At 42.2% G+C, this 13863-nt stretch overlaps 1 protein-coding gene across 1 annotated transcript in view; it reads right to left on the minus strand.

Moving 5' to 3' along the window:
* The window catches only part of prkcq (protein kinase C, theta), a 172152-nt gene that overhangs the window by 93114 nt on the left and 65175 nt on the right, over positions 1 to 13863 (minus strand). Inside the window, exon 2 of the mRNA XM_060843096.1 lies at positions 13448 to 13585. Within this exon, the coding sequence (XP_060699079.1) occupies positions 13448 to 13562 (115 nt within the window). The 5' untranslated portion in view covers positions 13563 to 13585. The remainder of the gene's footprint in view (positions 1 to 13447; positions 13586 to 13863) is intronic.

Genomic DNA, 13863 nt, shown 5'->3' on the forward strand with positions numbered 1-13863 from the left:
AGAATTGCACACAAAATGCCAAAGTGGCCTAACCAATGTCCTGTACAGCCACAGCATGACCTCCCAACTCCTGTACTCAATTTTCTGACCAGTAAAGGAAAGCATACCTAATGCCTTCTTCACTATCCTACCTACCTGTGATTCTACTTTCAAAGAATTATGAACCTGCACTCCAAGGTCTCTTTGTTCAGCAACACTCCCTAGGACCTTACCATTAAGTGTATAACTCCTGGTCTGATTTGCCTTTCCAAAATGCAGCATCTCGCCTTTACCTGAATTAAACTCCATCTGCCAATCCTTGGCCCATTGGCCCATCTGATCAAGATCCTGTTGTAATCTGAGGTAACCTTTTTCGCTGTCCACTACATCTCCAATTTTAGTGTCATCTGCAAACTTAGGAACTATGTCTCTTATGTTCATATCCAAATCATTTATATAAATGACAAAAAGCAGTGGACCCAGCACCAATCTTTGTGGCACTCCACTGGTCACAGGCCTCCGTCTGAGAAACAACCCTCTACCACCACCCTCTGTCTTCTACCTTCGAGCCAGTTGTGTAACCAAATGGCTAGTTATCCCTGTATTCCTTGTGATCTAATCTTCTTAACCAGCCTACATGAGGAACCTTGTCAAATGCCTTACTGAAGTCCATATAGATCACGTCCATCACTCTGCCCTCATCAATCCACTTTGTCACTTCTTCAAAAAAACTCAATAAAGCCATGTTGACTAGCCTTGCCTTTCCAAATACATGTTAATCCTCTCCCTTGAGATTTCCTCCAACAACTTGCCCATCAACAATGTCAGACACCAATGTTGATGGCCCACAGTGCCTCATGGATGCCCACTCTTGAGTTGATAGATCTCTTTTATATTCTGTCCCATTTATCACAGTGACAGTGTAACACAATTCGATGAAGGGCATTCTCAATATGAAGATGTGACATTGTCTCCACAAGGACTGTGCAGTGGTCACTCTTACTGATACTGTCACAGACAGATACATCTGCAGATTGCTAAGGACAAGGTCAAGTATGTTTTTCCTTCTTGTTGGTTCCCTCACCACCTGCCACAGACCCAGTCTGGCAGCTATGTCCTTTAGGACTCAGACAGCTCAGTCTGTGGTGCTACTGATAAGCCATTCTTGGGAATGGTCATTCAAATCCCACACACAGGGTACATTCTCTGGCTTTGCTAACCCTTAGTGTTCCCTCTAAGTGGTGCTCAGTATGGAGTGTACAGCAGTAGAATTATATGCCAGCCCAGTCTGTCACCTAATGAACCGCATATCCTCCACTCAACCATTACCATCAAGCCAGGGGATCAATGATCAGATCCCAGACCATGTTTTTGAAGGTCTCATCATTCAAAATGACAAATAGTCAGGCTCCGAAGCAAGGAGAGGTGAACTAGCTCCCATCCTTTATTCCCCAGCCCCTCGGTTGGTCATAATCAGCAGGAGACTTTCTTACTCATGATGCCACGAGATTCCACATTGAGAACCCCGAGGGTGACTTTCTCTCAACTACTGTGCACCACTGTGCTGCCACTTCTGCTGGGTTATCTTGTCAATAGGACAGGGCGTACGCAGGGATGGTGAAGATGGCAGTGCCAGCTGGGACATGATAAGGTATGATTCCCTGAGTATGATTACAAATGCCTGATTTTGACTTACGGGAAGTTAGTGAACCAGATAGGTTTTTACGATCATTGACATTGGTCAATGTTAGAGAAATTTTCATTAAAAACATTTATTGAATCTAAATTTCACTCTCTCCCAAGGTGGGGCTCAAACCCATATCACCAATGCATGAGATGGAACAGTGGCTCAGTGGTTAGCTCTGTAGCCCCACAGCACTATCAGCATTCCACTGTCAACTCTTCACAAACCACCTAGAGACTGACCCATATATTTTTAAATGCATGTCATTCCTATTTTGGGAGTTATTACTTCTTTTTGCGTTTAGTAACTAATAGACTCATTCTTCTGTTAATTCAAGAAGTCTGGTCAAATTGGCTCCTTTTAAAACATAAATACAGGAGTTCCTCAGGGTAGTTCCTTCAACTGCTTGGGAGAAGGGTATCCACCAGTGTAGGGTTGCTTTGTACATTAACTTTGGAATGACCAATTGGGGGGGGGGGCGGGAAATAAAGAATGGGAGCTAGTTCACCCTTTCTTGCTTCGGACCCTGACTATTTGTCATCTGGACATCTGCCAATTCCACCCTTGGGCAACTGTCTGTGTGGAGTTTGCATGGTCTCCTTGTGTCTGCACTGGTTTCCTCCCACACTACAAAGATGTATGAGTTAGGTGGATTGGCCATGCTAAATTGCCCATAGTGTCCAGAGGTGTATAATCAAGGTGGATTAGCCGTGGGAAATGCAGGGTTATGGGGATAAGGTATGGGGGTGGGGCTGGGTGGAGATACTTTTTGGAGGGTTTGTATGGACCTGATGGGCTGAGTGATCTGCTCTCAAACTATTGGGATTCAATGATTCTAATAGCATGTTGTTCTCAATTACTAGTCTATTGACACTAGCGCAACACCACCACTTCCTTCCAGTGTAATAACCCTTCCTGTTATCTCAGAACAGTGTCTGTTCTACAGATATAAAGATGGATCGTTTACTACTAATCAGGAGATACTCAAAACAAAGTACAAACAAAGGAGGTTTGGTGACAGTGAACCTTACAGGAATGGGCAGAGACAGCTAATTTCTCAAGGTACCAGAGTGATCTTCTATCCCCATACTACACAGGGTATGGCTACCATTCAAACTCAAAGATCACTTACTTCTCCAAGAGAATTATTTCAAAATTTTAGCAATTTTTCTTTTTTTGTGTCGTTTTTGTGCTGTCTGAGTTAATGTCAGCTACAAGTGCAAGTTCCCCTCCAAGCCACTGACCATCTTGACTTGGAAATATATCGCCACTCCATCATCATTATTGGGTCAAAATCCTGAAATTCCTTCTCCAAAGGCATTGTGGGTCTAACCACAGCACATGGAGCACAATGGTTCAAGAAAGTAGCTCACCCCCACTGTCTCCAGGGCAACAAGGGACAAGCAATAAAAACTAGCCCAGAATGAAGAAAACAATAATCATGTGTTGATATTCACAAAGTTTGGATGAATGATTCTGAGAATTAATCAGTGGTCGGCAAGTGGGAAATCTTAAAGACAATAGATTTCAACCCTGTGTTTCAGTTTATTTTGACCAATGAAGATTCCTGAGTGAAAGGAAGCACAATTCGAGCCGAAGACAGCTACGTTATCCATTTCATATCCTCGGTACCTGTGGAGTGATCACCATCACTTGGATTGTACATGTAAAAGACACTTCAGAAAGGTCTGCGTGTTGTGATGACACTTTCAGAAAATGTGCATTGTAGGAACAGGTAGAAGTGCCATATTTAACACCAAATAAAGGCACTCTTGGGTTTCTGCTCAAACTCTGCAAAGGTAAGCACTGCTCAGAAAATTGTCCAAGTTGATACTTGCTGGTTTATAAAAGTGCGACATTTTATGAAAGCAAAGGATTGAGAGAGAGAGAGAGATACATGTGGCTGCATGCGTGTTTGGGTGAACAGCAGTGTGTGTACATGTGCTTGTGTCTGTGAGAATTTGAAGGTACATTTATATATCTGTGCATGCATATGTGTGTGCGTTTATGTCTGGGTATGTGTAAATGAGTGTGCGTTTGTGTCTGCATATGCTACAATGAGTGTCTGAGCGTGTGTATGTTAGGAAGGCAATATGGAGCTTGATTGTGATGCCCTTTTTAGTTGATACGCCTGTTGATAGTCTCTATTTCTCACTTGAAGAATGGCAGCTTGGGTGGTGGAATAAACATAGGCAGCACCCACAGAATGTGACCCCGCACAGGCCATCAATTTGATGGAGTAAAGGAAGAAAACTTGGTGAGTAATATATTGAAGATATATTTGAAAATGTATTCAGAAAATGTTGGTTCAGCCTCAAATGGAGCATTGTGCCTGGTTCTGGCCACTGCACTGTGAAGGCTCTAGAGATAGGGCAGCACGGTGGCACAGTGATTAGCACTGCTGCCTCACAGCGCCTGAGACCCGGGTTCAATTCCCGACTCAGGCGACTGACTGTGTGGAGTTTGCACATTCTCCCCGTGTCTGCGTGGGTTTCCTCCGGGTGCTCCGGTTTCCTCCCACAGTCCATAGATGTGTGGGTCAGGTGAATTGGCCATGCTAAATTGCCTGTAGTGTTAGGTAGGGTGGGCATGGGTGAGTTGCGCTTCGGCGGGTTGGTGTGGACTTGTTGGGCCGAAGGGCCTGTTTCCACACTGTAAGTCTAATCTAGTCTAATCTCATCTAAAAAAAAAGAGAGCATGAGAGTGCTTCCGGCGATGAAGACTTCAGTCCTGTATATATTGGTGAAGCTGGGACTGCTCTCCTTAGAGAAGATGTGGAGGAGCCAGTGTTGGACCGGGGTGGACAAAGTTAAAAACCACACAACACTAGGTTATAGGGCCACAGGTTTATTCGGAAGCACTAGCTTTCGGAGCACTGCTCCTTCATCAGGTAGCTAGTGGAGCAGGACCATAAGATGCAGAATTTATAGCAAAAGATCAGTGTCATGCAACTGAAATGATATATTGAACAAACCTAGACTGCTGTTAAGTCTTTGCTGAGTTTCTGGAACAAATCTGTCGTGTCGTGACAGAAACTGGGGGTCCCAGCAACAGCAACCGACAGCAATCTAGGTTTGTTCAGTATGTCATTTCAGTTACATGACACTGTAATCTTTTGCTATAAATTCTGTCTTATGGTGCTGCTCCACAATCACCCGACGAAGGAGCGTTGCTCCGAAAGCTGCTGCTTTCAAATAAACCTGTTGGACTATAACCTGGTGTTGTGTGGTTTTTAACTCCTTCGAGAAAATTGAAACAAGAATCATTTGGTGTTCAAAATCATCGGAGGGTTTAGACAGAGTGGCTCAGAGGAAATTGTTGCCAGACACCAATTTAAGGTGATTGGAAAATAACTGAAAGCAATAGGAGAGGGACAATTTATTTTATGAAACAGCAAATGGATATACTGCCTGAGAGTGCGGAGGAGGCAGAATCAATTGGGGGACAATTCCAGGGCAGACATGATCGGCAGATTGGCCTCCTTCTGCAATGCAATCAAAATACGACAGCACAGTGTACAGCAGCAACGTGTGGGCAATGTCCCTACCTCTGGATATGGAGGCTAGGGTTCAAGTCTCTCCTGCTCCAGGGGTCTGTAATAACATCTCCAAACAGGTTGATGAGAAACTTTCTACACAACAGCATGGAGCAGATAAAACTCCATTTACTATCATGCATCACGAATAGAGACTGCTCAGTGGCAGAGACATCTGGAAATAGGATACTTGATTACTCATTTGGCTGTAGATCTTAGTAATACATATGAACATAAAAGCATTCAAATTAAGAACAGGAGTGGACCATTTCATACCTCCAACCTGTCCTACCATTTGATTAGAATATGATTTTCAGAAACTGAACACATGATCCAAGATGCACTCTGGTTCCTGTGCACTGCATCTAATTCAATTATATCCAAAGAAAGTACCAAAACTACAAATAATATTCTGTTCTCCAAAAATAAATCCATAGACCCAGTGCTCACCTCCAATTCTGACCATTAGTACATGCTTAATGTTAATCACTCCAGCCTTTCCCTGGCTGTGTCCTGAAGTCTTCCTCTATATTAGGCTTCCTCCTTCCGTCACAACTGCAAATATATCTCATTGAGCAAGTGGTGCTAATGTTGCCTTTTGAGATTCTGTGTCAAATTGCATCTGTTTGTACTCCCATGGTACATTTTACAGCATTGAAGATGTTGTGGAAGTGCAACATATTGTCACACATTGGGCAGGCGTGAAGCAAAAAATAATGACCAGGAAACATTGGATGTCCATCCTTAAAAGGAGTGGAGACCAGGATGAATTGAGGGCTGTGCCTGTAAGATATCAAGTAGCAAATAAAGTTGTTGGGGGAATGTGAAAGAAGCTTCTTTTGCTCATGTGGTAGTTTGGAGGAAATGGGCAGTGCAGGGCAGCAGTTAAATATAGGGCTGTTGCTTTCTGCCAAAGCTATGTAGCTGCTGGGAGGATAGTGGCTGTAGACTGGGAAATGCCGACATGATAGGAATGCATCTTCAGGAGACCTTATGTGTTGCTTACACTGCAGCTGCTTTTCAACCGAGCAGCTTATTTTAACCACAGCATAGGCACCACCTGTCACTCCCATCGGTATCTTGAATGCCTGAGCTCCTGCATTCATCTCACATTTCTCTATCTGGAGGACATGTTTGAAAACTGACCAAATACATTCAAAATGGGATAATCCAAAATTCCTTTCTTTACAGTATCCTCAAGCCTTCAATCTTCAGTAGTCTTCCTTTTTCCTAAAAATGACAGGATTATATTCAAAGCTGGTTTTAAAAGTACCGAGGAACAGAAATATTGTAGATTGGATGATATCAAGTCTCCAGGTATGACTGAGCCCTAATCCCATCCATTCTAAGTGCCTTTGCTAATATTATTTTCCACAGATTCATGCTTTTCTTCAGTTGTCATTAATGTAATGTATCAGCAAACTTCCATAAATATATTTGTTAGCTTTTTGGCAGGATTTTTGAGATAATCATCAACAGTATCTTATTTTGTTTTGTTCTTTTGCTCAGCGTAACTTCTCACTTGAACATCTGAACCAAGAAATTCTGTTAGTGACTATTGCTGATTCATCAGGACCTGTGGGACATTTTAGAATTTAGAATTGTTGTCACATTGACCAGTAAACAAATGATTGAAGAGGAGGAAATTTGGAGAGAGTTAGGTCCTACACTTGGAAAGATACAAGCCCATACTGAAAACTTCCACTGCCTCAATTGTAATAATAGTCTGAAAATAATGTGAGGTCATGTACAACAGGGTTTTGGCTGTCTTTCTGGTTCGAATGTGTGAAGGAGCACTATCTATTTGAATATATATTTTACAGCTGGACGTGTGGGTTTGACCTGGAATTTCTACATGCTCAGGAACTTACAAGTCTGCTCCATAAATCTAATTCTGGCTTTCAGTTCTTGTACTGGTTTATTTTTCTCTCAGCCTACGCCCAGCCTGAATGAAACAGGAAATTCACCAAGGCTTCTTAGACAGCACTATCAAAACCTATGACTACTGCCATTTCAAAGGACAAGGACAGCAAATACATGGGAACACCACCACCACAAACTTCCCCTCCAAGCCCACTCACCATCCCGACTTGGAAATATATCACTGTCCCTTCAGTGTCACGGGGTCAAAATCATGGAATTTCCTCCCTAAGGGCAGTGTGGGTCGACCCACAGCACATGGACTGCAGCGGTTCAAGAAGGCAGCTCACCCCCACCTTCTCAAGGGGGCAACTAGGGATGGACAATCAGTGTGCATCACCTCCTCCACTCATTTGTATCAGGTATTGAAAAGCCTAAACAAAGTCCTTCAATGGAGTGCCAGACATTTCTTTGAAATATTCCTTTGTATGGGGTCAGCAAAAGCGAGATTGTTTCTCTTAGGCCACCTTTTTTTCAGACTTGCTCACATGGGATGCGAGAACCATTGGTTTGGCCAGCACCCAGCCCTAGTTGTTCTGGAGAAGGGATTGGTGAGCTGCCATCTTGAATTACTTCATTCACTAAGGTGTAGGTCCACCATGTGCTATTGCAGAGGGAATGCCAGGATTTTAACACAGCAACAGTGAAGGAACGGTGATATGGTTCCAAGTCAGGGTGGTGCACGAAGTGGAGATGACCTCACAGAGGTGGCGGTGTTCCCCTGGATCTGTGTCTTTCTAGTGTCACAGGTTTGGAAGGAGTTGTTGGAATCGACTTGATGTAGATGGTACACACTGCAGGCATTGTCCATTGGGTGTGATGGGAGCAAATGGGTGAACAGGCAGTCTGTTTGATGATGAACCCAGGGTTGCAGTTCCACCATTATAGTTCAGCAAAAGCAGGAAAACAGCCCAACAAACTTCAAATGGCAAACAGTGCCTGGACGTTTGCAATTCGTCAGCTGCATGTAAGAACGCTTGTGTCTTAAAATAGCTTGGGGGCAAATAATAGTTACAAGTGAGTGGTGATTGTGTTCTAAATCTGGCCATCTGTCTGTGACTCAGTTTAAAAAAAATCCTATCTCACTCTAAATCAATGTAGTATTGAAACTCGTATTAATGAACTAATGTAGCCATTTCCCTCTAAATATCTGGCCAAACTAAGAGTATGGGTCTCAAAATCTGCAGCTAAAACTCTGGGCACACATGTTCATATCCCACCAATACACTGAATAGATTTACAATTCAATATTTATATTATAGAATTTATAAATTTATTATTTGTTATTTTGTTCAATTAGTAAAAACATAGAATATAAAGCTAGTCTCAGCGAAGCTGACCTTTATCATTTGTTGTAATAATACCACCTGATTTACTGTTGTCCTTTCGGGAGGGAATTGGGTCACCCCTATATACAGACTTGCGACTCTCCTCCGAAATGGCCAAGCGAGCGAGCTACACAGTTTAAGTGAAATTTGGGATCGGTGACTAATGCTGGCCTTGCCATCAAGGCCCACAACCCTTATAGGAATAAGGACCATATCCCCACAGGAATATCCCTTCTGTGGATAAGGGTGACTGGGCAACAGTTGCAGTCAGTCAATCTTAACCCCAGTGCGTGGCTCAGAAAGGGAGTTTCATGATTGGGTTCCTCAGCTGCGATGCCTCTCGTGGTTCTCAGTGGTCTGGTCTGTAGAGGAAGGATGTGCCGCTGTTGAAATAATCTTGTCCAGTCACTCAGTGCATTCTGACATTTGGCAGTCTCAGGGTGCGGCTGAGGGAAGGGACTGGAAAGTTAGAGGCTGTCACAGTGTCACCAACCACGCAAGCTCCTCAAATTTTCTTTTGGGGGAGGGGGGAAGACAGGTTGGGTAATCCTCAAAATAACATTTTCCCAAGTAAAAAAAAATTCCTTCCTAAGTAATAACATAAACTTGTTCTTTAAAGCTTTATTTAGACATTTACTTACATTGGATGGATTTTCACAAAATAAACAGATGTGAATTATACATTGTTAAAGAGACAGGCTATTTAAAACTATGTCTAAAAACACAAGCATCATGTATTTTAAACAAATAATGTCTAAGGATATGAATTAGGGACAAGGGCAGGTCATTTGGACCCTCCAGCTTGCATTACCACCTGATTACTCCATATTCCTGCCTACCCCTCATAACCTTTCACTCTTTTTGTTTTAATCAAGAAACTATCTAATTCTGCTTTAAAAATATTCAAACACTCTGCTTCCACCATCTTTAGAAGAGAATAGTTCTGAAGACCCCTTGTGAGAAACAGTTCCTCCTTATCATTGGGCGTCCAATGTTTAGTTTTTAAATAGTGAGCCTAGTTGTAGATTCTCTCACAAGAGGAAATATCCTCTCCACATTCACAAAGCCTCTCAGGATCTTACATATTTCAATCAACTTGCCTCCTATACTTCTAAGCAGTCTAGCCGAAACCATTCTTCATAAGACAATTCACTGATTCCAGGTATCGGTCTCCCAAAACTTCTCTGAACTGCTTCTAAACACTACACCATTCCTTAAATAAGGAGCTGAATGCTGCACACAGTACTCCACATAACCAGCAACTGAAGGTTAACTCCTTACTTTTGTATTTAATTTCTCTTGCAATAAACAATCACATTCTATTCGTATTCCTAATTGCTGTACCAACATATTAATAATTGCAATTTATTCACTGGGACAACTAGATCCCTCTGCTATTCAGAGCCTTGGAACTTCATGCCATTTGGTGCCCTTTTTTCATATCTTTTTACCAAAATTCCACATTTCCCCATTCCATTTGCCTGATCTTTGGCCATTCACTTATCCTATCAACGTTCCTTTGTAATACCCTTATGTCCTCTTCATGACAGACTTTCTGACCTGTGTGTCATCAGCATATTGAGCACTAATCCCTGCTGCAAACCATTCATTACATCTTATCAACACAAAAGTGACCCATTTATGTTTACTCCTTGCTTGCTTTTAGCTGCTTAATCTTCTCTCCTTGCATATATTCCTAGACATTAAGCTTTCATTTTCTGCGATCAGCTTTGATATGATACTTTCTCAAACACCTTCTGGAAATCCAAGGACAATATTTCGACTGGTTCCACTTTATCGAGAGCATGTTATTTCCTTAAGGAACTCCAATGAATTAAATAGGATTTCCATTTCACAAAATGTTGACTGTAAAATCATGTTTAGCCAGCCTGATTATCTTGAATATTTCTAAATTTCTAAGAACACTGCTGTAGCATTTTTCTTAACAGCTTCTAATTTCTTCCCGATGTCATACGTTAAGCCCATTTTTTTTTAACATCCTGTCTCCCTCTTTTTTTTGAATAAAGGTGTTACATTCACTATACTGTATACTTATATTCATCATTTTCCAATCTAAATGAACGTTCCCCAAATCTAGGGAATCTTGGAAAATTCAAACCATAAAATCTGATTGAAGATTTGTAGCTCGGGTATCCGTTGTTGTACAAACCATATACAAACCACTATAGCTGAAACTGACACCCGGAAACGGCAAGAACGTCCATCAACAGACACATCGACCTGGACCCTACATACAAATCACTGCAGCTGAAACTGACACCCGGAAGCGGCAAGAACAAACCAATATAAATACCGGAAGAAACATCAAAGCAGCGCTTCACACGAGGCTCCAATAGCACTGATGATGTTCCCTAGCCAGGGAACGAAATGTTTGCAGCAAAAACTTCCAGCTCGGCGAGCAGAACCACAACAATTCAAACCATAGCATCAACCATTACATGAGCCATTTCTTTTAAGACAGACTGAAGTCCATCAGGATGCAAGGATTTGTCAGTCCATAGTTCCATCAGTTCCCATTCTTCTATTTCCTGATATATAACTACTTCTGGTATCATCTTCGGTGAAGACTGAGGTACAATATTGGTTCAATTAACATGCCATCACCTTATTTGCCATTATTTATTAACCAGAATATTCACCCCGTGGTTAAAGCTGAATTTGCTCCAGTGCCCACTATGGTCCTAGGATTTATACTGACCACAAATTTAAACATTCAATAAAACTTCCCTGAGCCAAATTATTCAGCCATCTCTGATTAATATTTTACAGAATGAAACATTTGTGAATGTGAAAACAAAAACTTTGCATGTGTTTGAATCTTTGAAGATGATTCAATGATTCAGGGCTCCTCCAAGTGAATCAAAAACGGAAATTGCTTTAGAAACTCAGTCGGCAGGACAAAAGCAGAGTTAACATCAGGAGTCAAGTGACTCTTCAACAGAGTCAAAACATCAACTCTAAGTAGACTGGGATTATATTCATTGGAATTTAGAAGAATGGGGGGGGTCTTATAGAAACCATAAAAATTATTCAGGGAATTTATAGGATAGAAGTAGAGAGGATGTTTCCACTGACAGGTGAAACTAGGACAAGAGGGTATAGCATCAAAATTAGGGAAAGCAGCTTTAAGACTGAATTGAGAAGGAACTTCTTCACACAGAGGGTTGTGAATCTGTAGAATTCCCTGCCCAGTGAAGTAGTTGAGGCTTCCTCAGTAAATGTTTTTAAAACTCAGGTGGATAATTGTTTTGAACAGTAAAGGAATTAAGGGTTACAGTGAGTGGTAAGTGAAGCAGAGTCCATGAAAAGATCAGCCATGATCTTATTGAATGGTGGAGCAGGCTCAATGGGTCAAATGGCCTACTCCTGCTCCTAGTGCTTATCTTGTTCTTATGTAAATACTGCTGGACCAGCTAATGTTTGCTTTTGTTTCAGATCTCCAGCATCCACAGTTTTGTGTTTTATTTTACTCCCAGCACTGAAGATAGCCTTGACATTTCAGGCATTTAACTCCTTGCTTATAGAGAAGTCTGTGATTGTGGGAATACTTCTACACAATGCATTAAACTGAGAGGGAGCTCCAACAAATGCTCCATGAGATTTGAACACATTTACAACCCAAAGATCAGGAACTGGGGGATGTTTTAATCCACTGGCATCAAATCATTACAAGCAGGAAGGGAAATTTTAAGGGCAACACTAAACCATTTACACCATGTGCCATCTTGGTTACATTGGGGTGAGGTATCCTTTTTCTGACTCCCCCCCCCCACCCCCTCAACCCCATCAGCCCCCTCTACCAAACACAACTTGTCTTTCCATCACAAGCCTGCTCCAACCGCCCTCCCTCACCGTTGCCACCTGCTGCTGGAGATCCAGTTAACAATAATAATCCAATTCTGGAGTTTCCCCAATATATGATGTCATCTGAACCCCATCTGATATTCTCTCCCTCACACTCAAAACTGAACAAAGTTTTTCGATGTTTATCTTTCAATTTTTAAAAAAATCAGCATAAAACCTGGTGAGGCAGTCAGCAATTGTCCTATTCAAAGGGAAGAAATGTCCGCACTCATTGGCTGTCAACATTAACGGATTCAAATTGCTCTGTAATGTACATGTGTGAAGTACAGCAGTGCAAAATCCTTTTGTGTGTTGTTCTAATGAAGATATTAATTCATTGAAACTAAGATCAAGACCTTGGTTGCAATATTACACCTTTTTGCAACATGCTGCAGTCATTTATTTCACTAAACAATTACAAAACAGTTTACAAAAGAACAGTTAACATTTACAGTGTATACAACAGCAATTTTACAAGGGAGAGGAGCAGCAAAGTCAGGCCCCGAACCCTACCCTTCAACCAGTTTACAGGGAGATGAGGACAAACCTCAAATCCCAGTTTCACATATGACAGCTGCAGTCATTTATAAATATGCAAAGCAATTTAATTTCTGAATTGACATCGTTTGTAGCACCATTCGGGTTACAAATTGATTTCAAACAGCAGTATGAGATCACTTACACCAGCTGAATTCACAGGCTTTCGGTTTTACCCAGCTGCAGTCTAACTACTGCTGTTGAGGACGTCCCTTTAAGAAACAGGCATGTGGCACATTCAAAGGCAGTTTCTCTCATCTGTGGACTTCGGTGCACAGTAGGGACACACGCGTGTGTAGATTCCCCTTTTCTTTGAACAGGAAGGCTCTGTGGAACTAGGAGGGCAGCTCAGGTCATTCTGAAATTGGCGTCGTTCTAACCACAGCTATCTTAGACAGCCATGTGAAACTCTTAACACACAGCAGCTTCTGTCAATAAAGCAGGGTGCCAGATAAGTGAGACTGGAACCCGCTGCTCCCTGCGCTAGTCGCCTGAAGTATTCAATTGGGTTACCGCATGAACACACAGCCCAGTTTAATGCTACATTCAGAAAAGTGACAGTGCATAGTCAGTGGATGATTGGATAAATCACGATGTTACCTGTATCCACCGGCTCTTTGACAATGACAGCACAGTAAGGGTTCTGCACATCCTCAGCTTGTGGGCTCGGTCCGCTGTCAAAGTTGGAGAAGCCAATCCGAAGGAAGGGAGCCATCTCGGAAATCTTGACAGTCAGACCTTGGGGTAACATAATGAAGAGCCTGGGTTAGGTGGAGGAACAGCCGAAACATCAAGCCTCATTAGCAACGAAGAGAGGGTGTGACAGGAACAAATAGCTCATCGGAACCAACTGTTGGCTTACTTCCTTCTCTCTGAGGACAAGTGCGATAAGAAGGGAACTGAATCAAATAGTCATGCACTAAACTGGAGACAGAAGCAAGTGGGCTCTCTTCACCCTCCTGGTGAAATCCAGGACAGAGTCATATTTCAGAATGGTCTCACAGGGAACAGTTTAA

The sequence above is a fragment of the Hemiscyllium ocellatum genome, chromosome 23 (genome assembly GCF_020745735.1).
Source record: "Hemiscyllium ocellatum isolate sHemOce1 chromosome 23, sHemOce1.pat.X.cur, whole genome shotgun sequence".
NCBI classification, from domain to species: Eukaryota; Metazoa; Chordata; class Chondrichthyes; order Orectolobiformes; family Hemiscylliidae; genus Hemiscyllium; species Hemiscyllium ocellatum.